General features: G+C 38.1%; 1 protein-coding gene across 1 annotated transcript in view; it reads left to right on the top strand.

Annotated features, from left to right (window-relative positions):
- The first annotated feature begins 870 nt into the window (after positions 1–870).
- LOC124555657 (lysosomal aspartic protease-like) overlaps positions 871–18,116 on the top strand; it is a 48,172-nt gene continuing 30,926 nt past the window's right edge. The window contains exons 1-4 of the mRNA XM_047129641.1: positions 871–1,029; positions 2,000–2,150; positions 17,410–17,533; positions 17,618–17,736. Of these exons, the coding sequence (XP_046985597.1) occupies positions 950–1,029; positions 2,000–2,150; positions 17,410–17,533; positions 17,618–17,736 (474 nt within the window). The 5' untranslated portion in view covers positions 871–949. The remainder of the gene's footprint in view (positions 1,030–1,999; positions 2,151–17,409; positions 17,534–17,617; positions 17,737–18,116) is intronic.

Below are 18,116 nucleotides of genomic sequence, written 5' to 3'. Positions count from 1 at the left end.
CGTTCTCTTAGTCTTTATTTTATTATTTTGCGGTGTTTTAGCAACCTATTGCAAGTGTTTCATAACGACTTGAAATTTTTTTTATATTTGATGTTGTGCAATAAGAGATGCTAAATGTTTAAAAGTGATAAATTATTTATAATATTTAGATCTACTGAAGGAACAAAATGTACTTATTTCCAACGTTGTTTGTGACATAGGAAAAAAAAGATAATAGCTAAGTTTATCATTCTCCATGTATTCCTTTGTAAATATTGTTTTATGTAATTGTGTGTAGTGTACCACATATATTTTCGCTAGTAAATAAATGTCGATGTTTTTAAATGTCGTTTCACTCGGCAGCAGCCCATACAAAATTAATCAAGAACGTCTGTGACGAAGTTTGCTTTGACCATTAATAAATTTTATTGTCGTTAGTCCCTTAATTCTGATACTATATTCTGACGTTTTATCACGAATGTTATCTCGTAATCACTCCTCCACCGTAAGCTACTGGCCTAACTGAACTGACATCGTTTTGACGGTCCGCCTAGTGTGAACACTCCACCATGTGACTATGATGTTTCGTCCCATTCCGTTGACGTCTGTTTTGGATCGGCCTCGAATCGACCTGTATCTCATACATTTACAGTCGTTCATCACTGTACACTTTGTGAATCGACACATCATATCGCACCGCTAGAAATGCCAAGCAACATATTTCAGCCAGAATTGTACTGATTCATTTATAAAAGACGTTATTTATCCATAATAGTAGATGTTGTAGGGTAGTTTGAATGATTTGTTTCCTGTGCTCTGTTTAGTACGTACATTATATAATGGAGTTTAGGGGAATCCCCGTTATGTATCAACAAAGAGTCATTGAGCAACGCACTCATAGCGTCTCTGGATTCAGTTAAGGAGGAAAAGGAAAGGGAGTCAGTCAGCCACAAGCTCAGCCGGCGTGAGGATGGTGTTCGTGCGATGTGTTGTGTTGTATTCTCTTGTGGGAATGCTGTTGTTGTTCGGTAGATTTACCGAACAGCTAAGGTGAGATAATCGTCAATATATATTTACGTTATTCTGGTTTTGGTTCTCCTCTTTAGCGCAGAAAATAACAGGTAAATTTGTGCTATGTTTATCTTTCAAAAGTACCTAAATTAATTAATCCCAGTACAATAACTTATTCATGTAATATTTTACAACCCCTTGGCATACCGTTGGTATGTTGCCTGTAGACCAATTTACCTTAATTAGCCTACAGGTTTTACTTACAGCCGGTTGATTTAGGGGGGGAGTAAGAAAGAGTGTACAGATTGTAAGCTGTAACTTCACACCAAGCTGCTGTACACTGAAATCTAAATGAGGTTTCAAAAATCACTTCTCAGCTAAGACCTGGAGACTGCCATCAATATGGGATACTTTTGCATACGTAGTTGAATAATAAATAAACATAAATAATACTAACATGTAGGAGTGGGATAACAGAAGTCCTGGAGCTTAGAGTTCACTGATTGAATACAAACACTTATTTAGTAAGAAAGCTTTTAACTCACTGTGGGACAGCTTTACTTTGCAATTTTCAAAGGTATGTCACAAGTTTGTGAGCCATATCTGCCATCAAGGACTTTCATCTGTTATTTTTAATTTTGACCTCAGCCTGAAGTAGTTACCTATACTTCTGGTGTTGTAATTATATGTGTCACTGTCCTCACTTACTGTGTTTTTGCTGTTCATAAACATGTAAACAGTTTATACAAATATAAGGAATATATAGTTAAATATTTATGTTGGGCAAAGGATCCATAACAGGACTCACTAGTACTTGGACCATGCATTTATCTAATTGCTCTTTTCTGTATCCCAATACCAATAATCTATGCAGGTGTAGATCTGCCATGCCATAGAGCCCCACAATTCAGTACCATAATTAAGAAATGTGTAAGTTGTTCCATAGTAGATTACAGAGTAATATTATTGCTCTTACATAACATGGAATAAATAATAATTTTCTTTCTAGCATACCTCTCAAGAGGATGAAATCACCCCTACACATGATGATGGAAGTTGGGACTGATTTTGAACAAGTTGAAGAGCTAGAGAGAGCAATGTGGAACAAGCCACCAAAGCCCAAATATAATGATTCTGTTGCCTTGTTTAAATACCTTGATGTAAGTGTTTCGTAAGTGTATCTGTCACATTAACAATTTGTGTTGCATGGTATGTTGTGTGGTATTGCTCAGAACTGCCACAAGATTTACAAACGGTGTTAATAATGCCACTTCAAGTTGCAGTTGGAACTTAAGTTGAGTTTCTACTTTGAAAACTTGAAATGCACACCTCCACCACAAAAATTCTTACTGACATTATGTTGGACACTCTGTCAAGACAATAGAACAAATATTAAAGGATGTTTCACGGTCTGGTATCATGTCATTTCCCTCATCACTGTCGAGGAACTATTACTGCTGTCAGTTAGTACTGTCAGGTGGAAATTCATTCATTCTCCTTCCACATGTTCATATGCACAGTGCTTGATTTATTTAAGTCTGCTTAAGTAGGTTGTGTTAGGACTAGGGAGTGGCTTCATCTGTAACTACATGTTATGTTATGAGTGTCTTTGGAATTAGTGGAGAGAGTTTTATGGCAATAGATATTCAAAGAAGATAGAATTACAAGAGAATGTAAGGAAATGTTTTTAAAGACTGAACATAAGACCTCAGTCTCTGTCCTATTATATGTTTACTGCCCCTATGTCATCTACATTAAATGTGTATGATACAGAACTGAATACAGTAATTCTAATGTCAAAATGTACAGTTATTTAGTTGTGTGAGTGATAGGTGGCTCATTCTAGAATTTGACAATTCCTTTTTCATAATGTATTAGTTTTAATGAAACATCATTTGCTATACCCCCCTTACTAAGCTCTGTATGGGCTTACAAATGACAATGTGATTGTAAAGCCGTACCAGTTTTTTTTTAAAGCACTGTGAATTCAGCACAATAACTGTGGCTATTTAATATAAATGTTATAATGAAGTATCAATAACATATTTAATTTTTCTCTGAGTTTGGCTTCACAGTCACTTGAATGCACATTTTCATTTGTACACCAAACATTGAAAGGGATTCAAATTGTTTCTCCTTCATTCAACAATGATTTGCAAGCTACATTTTGTCAAATTGTATATAATTCTTTAATTTATGTATACATTTACCCTTGGTAGTTTCTGTTAGAAGTTCTCTCTGTGTCCATTTCAGTTTTATTAACACTACTCAAAATTGTGGAGCTATAATCAGCAATACTTCCACTGATGTGTGTCCATGAAATGTCGGAACAGTAGTTGGTGTTTAAAGCTGTTGGTGGGGATTGTGAATGTGCAGGACTTCAGTGCATTTGGAAATCCAACTTCATTCTTGTTTCAGCAGTCTCAAAGTGGAAGTATATTCCTAAATACTAAAATATTCTTGGGAATAATACAGATCACATACTGCCAGTGTTTCCCTATAAAAGTGTTTCTCCTTGCAATAAGAAACCTTTCTTCAGAGGACATCACATCCCATTTCCTTGTTCCACAAATGACAGTATTATGTACCACCTTGCTTGTGTTGTTAGCTGTTGTATACTTGAATATAAACAGATGACAGATATTCATAAGCCTGAGAAGTGCCTTTTTTTTTTTTTTAATAGGGAAAAACCTGTGCCTAGGAGATGGTACATACCAAGTGAAATGCCAAAAGTTCAGTTTGTGCCTTCAGTTTAAAAGCCTGAAATACATTATAAAAACTCGACTTAGTAAAAGACAACTATTTATCACTTGGTTCTGAAGTATTCTTCACTATTCTTTTGAGATATATTTGATACAAAATAACAATAGATTCCATAACAATTCAGACACTTCTTTTCATTTCTATTTCCTTTATTTATTTCATTGTGATTCTTACTACCTACTGAGATCAAAGGTGTGATCTATATGCCTTGTGTAGCAAGAATAGAAGAAAATGCTGAATTTTTTAACCACTGTTCAGATATTAACAACCACTTTTTCATCTCCAGACTGTCATATTAATCACCAAACCATTAGATCAGTTGCATTAAGTTTTTATTAGCATTTTAGGTTTTTACTCAGTAGACTGCAGATTATGAACTGTCAGAAAACACTTGAATTGTGTATCATTTCTGGAGCAGTTATAGTAATATCTTGTGTCATTTTCATTTGAGGTTTTCACTTATTTTTTAGCCCAGTAGTGCCAGGGATGTTGCAAAAGCATGTAACGACTCACCATCCTAGCATTTTCTTCATGAGCATTTTTGACACCTCTCGCCAGTAGTTCATAATTTCCTTGACTGCACACAGGTGATTAATAATTTGCTATTAATTCTTCAATGGAATGTAACTGTGATTTCATGAACCGTGTTTTCCATGAAATCTGCGAAACATTCCCCTCTGTGAAGTCACCAACCTCGTAGTGCTGTGCAGTGATAAGCCATCGACTGTTTTCTGGAACGACTGTGGTTCCAATCTCCCTTCAAGATTTAGGTGTGTCCCATGATTCCCTAAATGAATTAAGGCAAATTCTGGGATGGTTCTGCAAGGGTCCAGCCAATTTCTTTCCACAGTTGGAGCTTGTGCTCTATTTCTGATGATGTCTTCATTGATGGGACATTAAACACTATCTACCTTCATTACATAATACCTCAGCCCCATGCTTGCTATAACACATGTCAAAAAACATTTTTCTTCTTTTCTTTACTTTGTCTTTCAGCTGAAGTTTGATATTCATTTTACATTCATTGGTCGTTTAGTGTAGTCTTCACCCTAGAGATTGGTTTAAATTCAATAACAATTTTGCTGTGTGTGGTCATGAACCTCATAACAATGCATGTACACTTGCTAACTGTGCAGCTCATGGACTACTTGAAAGCCACCCCAGAACTAAACCTGTTTCTTCTTCTTTAAATTAAATAAATGCTAACCCTTTCTTCCATCATAGTTTTCAGACTAAACAGCCTCAAAAATTTTCGTACTATTGTAGTTGGAATTAAAGTAGATTAAGGAAACACCTATGCTTAAAGAATTTGGATGTGACACACTGATACAAAATTTCTGTGAGCTCAGCCCCCCCCCCCCCCCCCCCAAAAAAAAAAAAAAAAATCCTGGATTTGAGTCTGATACACACTTATCCATAAACATACATCTATACAGCTACAGTGTCCTGCCTAATTACTTTTTACGGGCACTGTAGCTCAACTTCGTGGTCAGTGTAGTGAACCAGGACACTCTCTCTCTCTCTCTCTCTCTCTCTCTCTCTCTCTCTCTCTCTCTCTCTCTCTCTCTCTGTGTGTGTGTGTGTGTGTGTGTGTGTGTGTGTGTGTGTGTGTGTGTGTGTGTGTACTTTTGTGGTATATAGAACATTTTGGGAATGTATGAATGAAAAGTAAGAATGATTTCTATTCTTGTTTTTCACAAGATTAAGGACTGAACAAGTAAATCATTTATGTACACTAACCCATGTGCAAAAGTTGAACGATATTTGATTTCTATGAAAAATCATTGTGACACTGTGTAGGAAGTGGGAAACAGATAAGAAATACACCAGTATAAGACCACATAACTGTTCCTGTGTGCAGAGGTCTTGTATTAGTTATAATTGCATGTTACTGGAAGTTAGCAAGTAGTATTTGAATTACAGGGAATATGATGTTATATGTGACTGGATAATTGGCAGATTAAAGGCCAGCCATCCACAGTAACCACAAGGTGGACTGAGTTGAATGTTACCTGTGGCACCATTTCAAGATTGTGGAGATGATTCCAACGAAAAGGGAACACTAAGTGGCCCTACGGGCAAGGACTGCCGCATAGTAAAGCCCAGTATTAGACTCGTTATGCTTACTTAACTGCCCAAGGATGTCCAGTTAGTACAGCAGATGTCCTGCCTGTAGACCTAACTGCAAATTCTGCGTCATTTATGTACCTTCAGATTGTGTTTCATCAGCTTGAAGAGGCTGCACAGTGACCCACCAGATTCATTCTCCTTGTAGAAAGATACTGTGCACCTCACCATTAAGCTATCCAAGCTCAACTCACGGCCAGACCCAAATTTCCATATGTCGACAACCATGTGTCTACATCCTGTACTCGTTCGTTCATTATGTGTCACATCCCCCCATATGGGGGAAATATTTTACTTGAAAGTTCCTTGCTCGGCTTTGGCACATAAATAAAATATTGCAGGCTCTGTATTATTTTGAATTACAATGTAAAGTTCCTTCTCTCTGTACTTTAATTCCTACTCCAAATTTTCCTTTTTTTTCCTTTACTGCTTGGTAACTGTACAGATTGATTAACATCAGGGATAGGCTATGACCCTGTCTTTATCCCTTCTCAACCACTGTTTCCATTTCAAGCCCTTCAACCCAGTTTCTGTACAACCTGTAAACAGTTTTTTGCTTCCTATATTTTATCCCTGAAACCTTTAGAATTTCAAAGACTTACTTTCTGTAAGTCTACAAATGTTATAAACATATATTTGCCTTTCCTTAACCCATCTTGTAAGATAAGTCATAGGGTCAGTATTGCCTTGCATCTTCCTACATTTTTCCGTAATCCAAACTGGGATAGGCTACGCCATCCCATGTGGGGTTTCTGGACCCCCTCAGGCACCTCCCCAACACTGATATTAGAATATAAGGAAAACTCTGTTCTGAACTTCAAATAGAAGTCACTACATCTGCAGCTACATACATACTCTGCAACCCACCACATGGTGCATGGCAGAGGGTACATTGTACCACTACTAGACATTCCTTTCCCTGTTCCACTCACAAATGGAATGAGGGGCAAACTACTACCTATACACTGCCATATGATTTCTAATTTGTCTTGTCTTGTGGTCTTTACGCAAAACGTGTGCTTGTGGCAATAGAATCTTACCATAGTCAGCCACAAATGCCAGTTCTCTGAATTTTCTCTATATTGTTTCATGAAAAGAACATAGTCTTCTCCCCACAGATCCTCATTTGAGATCACAAAGCATCTTTGTAATATTCACATGTTGATTGAAAATACTGGTAACAATTCTAGCAGCTCACATTCGAATTGTTTTGCCACCTTCCTTTAATCTGAGTTGGTGCAGCTCCCAAACACTTGAGCTGTCCACAAGGAAGGTCCTACTAGTGTTCTACATGCCATCTGCTCTGTGGATGAACTGCATGTTCCTCAAATTCTCCCAATAAACCTAAATTAACCATTCACTTTCCCTATTCCCAACCTTACATGCTTATTCCTTCTCATATTTAATTGACATGACTGTGTCAAGCAGCATTCCACTAATACTGTATTTGACCATAAAGGTTTGTTTTTCCTACTCATCCATGTTAATTACCATTTTTCTACATTTAGAGTAAGCTGTCATTTCGCATACCAAATAGAGATTTGAAATTGATTGCATATGCAAAAGATCGGGAATAAATAACTGGCAAGAGGCAGCACAAGACAGGAGCATCTGGAGGAATCATGTGAGATCGGCATGGGAGCTTCGAGTCCCTTTGAAGCCTACTACTACCACTACTACTGCTGCTGCTACTAATACTACTAATAGATATTTTGTGTAAGTGATCCTGTACCCTAAAGTCACTCACTGACATCACTTTCTCATACACTATAGCATCATCAGCAAAGAGTTGTAGATTGCTGCTCACCCTACCCATCAGATTGTCGATGCATACATAGAACAAGCAGTCCTATCACACTTCCATGGGGCACTCCTGATGATACTCTAGTCTTTTATGAATGTGCACTGTCAAGGACAACATACTGGGTTCAATTACTTAAGAAGTCTTCATGCCATTCATATATCTGCGAATCTATTTCATATGTTCAGACCTTCGTTAACTGTTTGGAGTGGGGCACAGATTCTGCCTGTTGTCCTCTATGCTAGTTCACAGGACATTGTGTGAGAAAAGAACGAGCTGAATTTTGCAGGAACAATGCTTTCTAAATCAATGCTGATTAGCAGACAGAAGCATTTCTATCTGGAGGTCTACATGTTAGCTAAAGATGCTAATATAAAATCAGGTATTACATATTACTGGGGAGCCAAATGTATTTATTCCAGTCTGTTTCAATCAGTGAGGAACTGACAATGCCGAAGTTGCAAATCTGGGAAAATGAACACTATTACTTCACATGTGGCATTCCCTGTATGCCTTAATGGTAGGGACGAGACACTGTATGTTACTGATAAGATGTGTGAGCCAGGATGAACTGCTTCTTCCGTTTAGAATGGGACCAGTGTCCCTACAAGATGTGAGAAGGCATGAAAGGGAGAAGGTGTTGTTAATTATAGGGAGCACCATCATTGTCCATTAAACAACTTGGTGCAATGGCTAAGGTGCTGGACTCTTTATTTGGGAGGACTGTAGGCTCAAATCCAAATCTCACCATACAAATTTAAGCTTTCCAAGGTTTCCTTAAATCACTGAAGTTGACTTCTGGAATGATTTCTTTGAAAAGGACATAGCCAGTTTCTTTTCTGAAATCTGAGCCAGTGTTTTGCTTCCAGTGATAATCATTGATGGAATGCTAAACTGGAACCTTCCTTCATGAGCGAGGTAATGAAGCCACATAAAATAGCTACTGTCCTGTAAATTCAGCATATGTGTAGTATGTTTGCTGAGTGGTTTTGCACAAGAAATTAATAGAATTTAGCAGCATTTCACTGACTATACCTTTCACCTCAATTCAGAGACTATCCTCAGCCACTTCTGAAATATGTTCAAAGTTATGACTGCCACTAATCTTGCTTGTATCATGAAAGCAAGAATCATAATTTGCAGCATTGTTCGCAGGGCTTATCATGGTCTTATATTTTGGAATGGGATGGGCCCCCTAAACCAGAGGCTCTGTCAACCGTGTGACAACTTTGGTTTAGCTTTCTGTAACTGCAGTATTTGGACGGAGAGCTACAAGGCTCCCCTGACTAGGTCAAGCATACATTACTCTCGTAAGAAATTGCATGCAGCACTCATATGATCAGAGTTATACTAAGTTTGACACATTGAGCACCAACTTGTAGACTCTCCCAGGGCAGTAAACTGATCTTCTCATTCATCATGGCAGAGGAGGAAAATACTTCCTTATAGGCCAGTCATAGAAAATAGACCTTATTGACTCAACACAGCTGTCAAGCATCCAAGCTTAAGTTCAAGCATTATTCACAAGAACAGTATTAATTTACACATAGTGCTGCAAACAGAAATCTAGCTACAACCAGATGTATGCTATAGTGAAATTCTTCTGTTGTGAATAGAACATAGGTAAGCTATATAGGCAAACTGGCTGCCAGTGTAGATTGTATGTTAACTACCGTCAAACCTCTGTTAAATTAGTTTTATATATGATCAAAAATGTTAAGTGGATGGCTCTGTTGCCTCAACTGTCAAAAGTGGTGGAATGCATCAAAGAAAATCTGAAGGTTATTGCATGTATAGTTCTTTTTTGTGCCATAGTAATGGGAGGTAATTTCAGTCTCTCAAAGGCTGATAGGAATGCACACATTTAGTATATAAAAATTGCAATACAAAGCAAAAATTGTAACTAAGTTGTTAGGTGAGGAACAAAAAGATTCTTTTTTCAAGCTCTTGGTGGTCAGACAGTTTTAAAACATTTGAGATGCTAATGCTCTGGACGTCCTGGCAATGAACAGGCCTGAACTAATGCGTTTCATTTGTGTAGAGGAAGGAGTAAACACCTGCAAGGCTATTATAGCATCAGTCTAGATGAAAAAAGCATTTACACTTATACTCCACAAGCCACCCAACGGTGTGTGGCGGAGGGCACTTTACGTGCCACTGTCATTACCTCCCTCTCCTGCTCCAGTCGCATATGGTTGGCGGGAAGAACGACTGCCGGAAAGCCTCCGTGCGCACTCGAATCTCTCTAATTTTACATTTGTGATCTCCTCGGGAGGTATAAGTAGGGGGAAGCAATATACTCGATACCTCATCCAGAAACGCACCCTCTCGAAATCTGGACAGCAAGCTACACCGCGATGCAGAGTGCCTCTCTTGCAGAGTCTGCCACTTGAGTTTACTAAACATCTCCGTAACGCTATCACGCTTACCAGATAACCCTGTGACAAAACGCGCCACTCTTCTTTGGATCTTCTCTATCTCCTCTGTCAACCCGACCTGGTACGGATCCCACACTGATGAGCAGTACTCAAGTATAGGTCGAACGTGTGTTTTGTAAGCCACCTCCTTTGTTGATGGACTACATTTTCTAAGGACTCTCCCAATGAATCTCAACCTGGTACCCGCCTTACCAACAATTAATTTTATATGATCAATCTACTTCAAATCATTCTGTACACATACTCCCAGATATTTTACAGAAGTAACTGCTACCAGTGTTTGTTCCACTATCATATAATCGTACAATACAGAAACCTTCTCTCTATGTATTCGCAATACATTAAGTTTGTCTATGTTATGGGTCAGTTGCCACTCCCTGCACCAAGTGCCTATCCACTGCAGATCTTCCTGCATTTCGCTGCAATTTTCTAATGCTGCAGCTTCTCTGTATACTACAGCACAATCCGCGAAAAGCTGCATGGAACTTCCGACACTATCTACATTAAGAGAGACAGGGAAGTAATATTGACAATAAATTACAGGATGGAACTGTGTGCTAATTTCTGTTGCTGTCAACAGCATACTTTCAGTTATGGGGTGGAAATATGAATGATGTATGGCAAGAATTGAAGTATACTGTAGGAACTGCACTAGAGAAGTACAGTAAAACTCCAGTTAACCTAACTCAGGTCAACTGAAACCTGCATCACGCAAAATGCCTCCAAAAATGACAAAACCAAAAATCAATATTGTACTGCACGGAAATAATTTGAGGATGAGAATGTTATGGAGGGGTGGGCGCCCGACCTTGAGTTGCTTCCCCAGCCACTAACTCACCAGTCTAAGTATAGCTACACTGCTAACAATGATGAATTCAAGTGGTTGTTTACTTCTGTTGCATGTGTATTTTTATGCTATGGCAACTAAGCGGAAGTGTTTTGCGATTACTTTCACTGATAAATTAGTTGCTATCAAAGAAGTTGGGAAAGAAAGTTTACTGAAAACTGTCGTGGATAATCACAGAGTTGGTGTTTCTATTGCTTTGGAGTGGGGGAAGTCTAAGTTTCTAGAGCAAGCTGTGATAAATCTTTGCAAAAAACACTGAAAATGTCTGACTCTGAAAAAGTAGGCGGAGCTCTTTATATTTGGTTCGCCCAAAAACAAGAAAAAGGCATGCCTGTCAGTGGCCAGATAATGCAATAAAAAGCTAAAATGTTTACTAACTTGTTTTCAAGCTCTCCGTGGTTAGACAGGTTTACAAACAGAGCATTCAGCAATGTATTGTATGTGGAGGAAAGTTATTAGCAGACCCAGATGGAGTTGACATGGTGAAAACAGAATTTTAAGATTACAGTCGATGTTAGACTAAGGGCTATATTTACAGTGCTAATAAAATGGTTGTTAACTTTAAGATATTAACTGCAGCACCACTAGCTTTCTTGAAAGGAAGGTCTACCTCAGGACACAAATTGAAAAAAAGAATGGAAAACAGATCTTTTGGCATCAGACATTTATGGCACACATAGACTGCCTCCAATATGTTATCAGGAAGTTAAAAACCTCGAGCATTGAAAGATGTTCCCAAAATACAGTATCAGATTTTTATAGAGCCCAGAAAACTTCTTGGGCATCTAGTGAACTCTTTGCCGAATGTTTTAGCAATCAGTTGTACCGAAAGTTGAAAAGTTTTTAACTGAAAAAGGCTTCTCTAGAGTACTGAAATTAAAAAGTGTGAATTTGTTGTGTTTTTTCTTCCCCAAAAAATAGCAGTATAATTCAGCCAGTGGATCAGGGCTTAATAGCAGCACTTAAATGCCACTGCTGTGGGCTATTTGTGAAAACCATCCTGCCAGGTAGTGACACACGAAACAAAAATATGAATTAAATGATGAATTGATTGTCGTGGATCATTCACAAAAAGTCATGAACCAAGAAATTGTAGAAACAACCTTCCAAAAATACGTACTAATTACGAAACAAACTACTGCAGTACTTATTAGATATTCATAGCTTAACCAAAAAAATTGATATCTGAAATGGCTTACCCCCTTTAGTTTGGTTAACCAGAGTTGTACTGTGATAGTGGACGGCAGGAAAAGTTGACCATGGTTTGGCATAAGTAGGTCTCCATATATTCAGCAATCAAATAAAAGCATTGTTGGAACAGTATGCTGGTGATACTCTTCCTGAATGAGTTCTTATCGTTTCTGACTGAGCAAGGCAATCTGTTATAAAGTATGCTTTCTATATCCCTCTGTCTCCATCTTTTCAGATGAATGTTAGTAGTCCCAGAAGTACACTCCGCCACACATCATTAGGTGACTTGTGGAGTATAATGTAGATGTACCACTAGTGCAAGCATAGTGATTGTGTACATCCTTTTTTTCCTCCATATCACTGTAGTTTTTATTCAGAAATGAAAGTTACTAAGACATATATAGGCAGTATTCCCTGTTCTGTGGAATTTAAAGAATGTTGGTTCTACATATGCTGTACAATTATTTGATGGGCAGAACATCATACGAGCTGTTTTATCCTTATTGAGCAAGAAATTGTTATCATAGAGCCATTGCAAGGATCTGTCACTGCTGCCAGCTACGTTAACTCCCACCTGCTCTGGAGAAATGTTGAGAGAGTGGAGGCTCGTATCATTGGTGATTAATATGCGTGCTGTTCATGAATATGGGTACTGTTGCTTGTAGGTTTTCTGGGAGCTCATTAATAAGAATAAAGAGGATTGATCATAGGGTTTGAGCTTTTTGGGACACCTGAAGTGACTGATATTATCTCTGAACGAGTTGTTCTTTTGTCCTGTGATGTTACTGCTACTGGCTGTCCACTTTTTGATAGGTATGACTGAAACTACTCATTGCAGACTCTTCAAATGCCTTTCAAGGTGAATGAAAAGCCAAGAAGTATCACGTGTTTCATTAAGTGTATATACACTATGTGATCAAAAGTATCCGGACACCTGGCTGAAAATGACTTAGAAGTTCATGGCGCCCTCCATCGGTAATGCTGGAATTCAATATGCCACTCTCGCAGGCATATGTTCAATCAGGAGCTGGAAGGTTTCTTAGGGAATGGCAGCCCATTCTTCATGGATTGCTGCACTAAGGAGAATTATTGATGTCGGTCGGTGAGGACTGTCACAAAGGCAGCATTCCAAAACATCCCAAAGGTGTTCTGTAGGATTCAGGTGAGGACTCTGTGCAGGCCAGTCCATTACAGGGATATTATTGTTGTGTAACCACTCTGCCACAGGCCGTGCATTATGAACAGGTGCTCGATTGTGTTGAAAGATGCATTTGCCATCCCTTAATTGCTCTTCAACAGTGGGAAACAAAAAGCTGCTTAAAACATCAATGTAGACCTGTGCCGTGGTAGTACCATGGAAAAAAACAAGGGGTGCAAGCCCCCCTCCATGAAAAACATGACCACACCATAACACCACCGCCTCCGAATTTTACTGCTGGCACTACATACACTGGCAGATGACGTTCACCGGGCATTCGCCATACCAACACCCTGCCATTGGTTCGCCACATTGTGTACCGTGATTCGTCACTCCACACAAAATTTTTCCAGTGTTCATTTGTCCAATGTTTATGCTCCTTACACCAAGCAAGGCGTCATTTGGCATTTACCGGTGTGATGTGTGACGTATGAGCAGCGGCTCGACCATGAAATCCAAGTTTTCTCACCTCCTGCCTTGCTGTTGTAGTACTTACAGTTGATTCTGATGCAGTTTGGAATTCCTGCGTGATGGTCTGGATAGATGTCTGCCTAATACTCGTTACAACCCCCTTCAACTGTCGGCGGTCTCTGTCAGTCAACAGATGAGGTTGGCCTGCACGCTTTTGTGCTTTACTTGCCACTTCACTGTCACATTGGAACCAGTGGACCTAGAGATGTTTATGAGTGTGGAAATCTCACATACAGACATATGACGCAAGTGTCACCCAATCACCTGACCACATTCGAAGTCCATGAGTTCTGTGGAGTGCCCCATTCTGCTCTCTCACGATGTCTAATGACTACTGAGGTCGCTGATATGGAGTACCTGGCTGTGGGTGGCAGCACAATGCATCTAAAATGAAAAACGTATGTTTTTCAGGGGTGTCTGGATACTTTTGATCACTTAGGGTACTATCAGGTCAATTTCATGAAAAGTGGGCTTCATATATGGCTTTATTTCTCCAAAAGCCAAACAGCTGTGCTGTTAGTGAGGAGTTACTTTCAAGAAGGTTCATTACTTGCCAAGGGAACTATGAGAGAAACAGCCAGTGGATGTGAAACCAAATGTCTCCCTATAATATTGTTAAAACGGGTTTTGAGAGAGAAAGAGAGATTTAAGTGTCATTTAAAATTCAATTATGTGACTGAAACCAACTGCACAGCAGTTCTCGAAGGTACAGGTACCGGTACCAAATAGGATAATGATGTAATGAAAGCTGTTAATCTGAATCATAGATGCACAGATAAGTGACTGCAGACTTCATGAGTAGTCACTCAGTAATGGTAAGAGTGGTGGACCAGCTGGTATACCTATTAGATGCTGTATAAGTGACACAGCATAATTAATCTCTCTTCTAGCAGCTCCTTATTGGAAGTTCCCATTATTAAACTGCCAGCATAGATTCTCAGATCTGCACTTATGCAAAACTCATCTTGCCCTTTTCATTCACGAGACTGGAAAAGCCATAGACCCAGGCTCCAGGTTAACACTAAATTTCTTGACTTCTGGATATCTTTAAATAAAGTTTCACAATGTTACTGTATAAACAAAGTATGTGGTTACAAAATATCAAAATGCTCATGCACCTATACTTCATAAGCTCGTAGCAGATAGAACTGTATTTCCTGTCCTCAATGAAGAGAAATCAATAGAAGTAGCACTGTGTTTATTTCAGGATAGTGTAAAAGAGTGTTAATGCTCATGAAACATATAAACAACTTAATGTTAGCTGTTTGTGACTGTTCATGGGTGAAATTTATATGTATTGGAAATTTGTATCAGCAGAAAATAGTTGCAAGATGCAGAAAAGTAGACAGTACTATCAGTAGTTAGTTCAAAGATTGGCTTGCTACAAGAACATGTTAATTTCAATAAGTGTGAACAGATGACAAGTTCCTGTATTATTGAGTTATACATTGTTCGTCATTAATGTCAGCTAAATGGGCAATTATTTTCCATCTACATTACTGAAGATGGAAAATTACATAAATCTAATTCCGAGAAAAGCAGATGTTGGGCAGTTTCATTGGAGTAATCTGATAAAATAGAACTTATCTGTGATTGCAGCTTCTGGCAAAACTCTGTATTCAGATCAGTTATTGTGCACAGTTTACCTGTCTGGGATTCTTACAAAAAATGGTAAATAGCAGGGAAGGAGCAGGAGATGGACAGACAGAGAGAGAGAGAGAGAGAGAAAGGGGGGAGGGGGAGAGAGAGAGAGAGAGAGAGAGAGAGAGAGAGAGAGAGAGATAGATATGTTTGATTAGTGTGTTCCTGTTACCCTTATGGCTTGTGTAGTTTGTGGATGCAATGTTACTTCTATTCTTGCTGAGTTTGTTGTTGCCAAAGGAACTGAATAAACACATGACCCATTGTAGTATGTCAGTGACATGGAGTGCATGAAAACTGTGCAACGAAATTTTCTCTCTTTTTGGAAGATTACTTTATTAGTTTAAAATGTGCAACATACGTCAACTCCCACTTGATATTCTATATCATATAAACAGACAATAAGTACATTAATTTTATTTTTTAGTCCTGTAACATTTCGATTTGTCGTAATAACCTTATTTGAATAAGTTTCGGGAAGAATTCAGTATGTGTCAAAAAAAAAAAAGAAAGAAAAAAAAAAAGAAGATGCATAGTAATTCTTGTAATCCCATGAGACATATTGATGGATGATGCCATATTATCGATACGTCTCGCTACACTTACTTCCAGAAGGGTCATTGTAAGTGGTGAGTAGGTTGGCAGGTCACATGGGCCCATCAGCCAGTCTTTTTAAGGCCAAATGAGCACAGGCCCATTCCCACTTTTGTTCGGTAGCAAATGTGTTCCTCTCTGTGACCAACTGAAATATCAATGATGACTGCACTACAGTCATTATACCTGGATATTATATTTGGACTGATTGTGTTATTTTTTCATGACAACTGGACCTGCTTGGGATCTGAGTATAATGATATCTCCGTCTGTGTAGTACTATTAAGTTCTACTTTGTCAGACTGTGATATTGTTTTAACCAAGTGATTGGTTTGAGCTTCACTTCAGAGTGGTTTCCATCACAATAATCCATGTTGTATTAATTGAGATTGTTTTCAGTTGTAGTCATGGAAAATTCTTAGGATCAATAACTCCTATGAACTATACATCATTTATTTTGTGTTACAGCATGTTCAGAAAAGTGTTAATTTATTTATTTTGTGATACAAACTAGGACTACAAAATCAGTTCCTAAAAGATACAAACCTGTTCTTACACTTAAGCGCTTTCTGGAACTACCACATTTATAGTGCTTGAAGTAGTCTTGTCAGATCACACAGAAATTTGAAGCCATCTGTAAATTTAGTGAATTTGATTGAACCTCACTGATCTTTAACTACAGTTTTTCTGGAAGTTTTGTTTACTTTTGGTGTTGTTTCTTACTCTTCAGAAGTGTGCCCTTTCATATTATGCGGAAGGCTGTGTTTGTCTTAAACATAAATCGTGTTCCAATATTAATTGTATTTTTGTAGCTTGATGAATCAATGACTGGCTTAAAATATGTGGTGACCAAAAACAGCAGAATGTACACCTCTGATTTAACCAAGTAAATTACTTAAAATCAAAAATGCCATCTACAACAAGTGATGAGTCTGATTACAGTTCGTAAGTTGAACTGGAAATAGTAGTATGAAATTATGCAGCTAGCACAATAAATAACCAATTTATTATGTACATTATAACATGACTGGTTGCAATCCCCTTTCCACCCATCCTGTTTTACATGTCTCTTAATTCTCTTTGTTAAGCCTATTTCTGTATCTGTTTGAACATTTGTTATAATAGTGAAATAAGAAATTATGTATCCTCCCACATACAGATTCATGGATTTCCCTCTCCCCCCCCCCCCCCTCTCTCTCTCTCTCTCTCTCTCTCTCTCTCTCTCTCTCACACACACACACACACACACACACACACACACATACACACACACATACACACACATGCGTGCAGAGAGAGAGTTTTACTGGATATATGTACATGTGTCATGTGTTGTTCTTCTTTGCAGAATGAATTTTATGGTGAAATTGGCCTTGGACACCCTGCTCAAAAAGTCAAAATGATCTTCGACACAGCTTGGGCAAATACATATGTAGCCTCAGAAAAATGCTCTTATTTTAATATTGCTTGCAGTAAGTAACTGGTGTTCTATATTTTATAACACAATACTTAAACAATTGGAATTAATATCAGACTGTGTAATTTATTTGCTTTAGGGCTACACAACAGATATGACGCAAAAAAGTCTACAACCTACGTGAAAGATGGAACGCCTTTTAATGTTGACTTGGGTTCAAGTAATCTTACAGGTTTTCTGTCAACTGACAGGTTGAATGTAAGTTATTACTCAAATTATGAAATTATGTAAATAAGAAGACTGAACTTGTTCACAATGTGAAATATTATGACAAGCATTTAGATGTAAGCTGATTTCAAAACTGTAACAGGTGGTGAAATGTAATACCATCTTTGAATTATTACAAGGTTTTTTCGTTAGTGTGCATACTTTTTTTTTTTTTTTAAGAATGGTAGCTTATATTGGTAGAGCAGAGAAAAACAATTAAGGCCACATTTATAATTAGTATAGAGGTAGAGACACCAGTTGAAAACTCCTTACATCTGCATCCAATTTAAACTAGAAAATTAATCATCTTGGAAATAAATAAAAAATTAAAGGCAATTTGCAGATGAAGTTAATTTGTAATAACATTTTTT

The sequence above is a fragment of the Schistocerca americana genome, chromosome X, assembly GCF_021461395.2.
Source record: "Schistocerca americana isolate TAMUIC-IGC-003095 chromosome X, iqSchAmer2.1, whole genome shotgun sequence".
Lineage (NCBI taxonomy): Eukaryota > Metazoa > Arthropoda > Insecta > Orthoptera > Acrididae > Schistocerca > Schistocerca americana.
The sequence above is the reverse complement of the archived record's forward strand: the minus strand, read 5'-3'. Positions and strand labels throughout refer to the sequence as shown.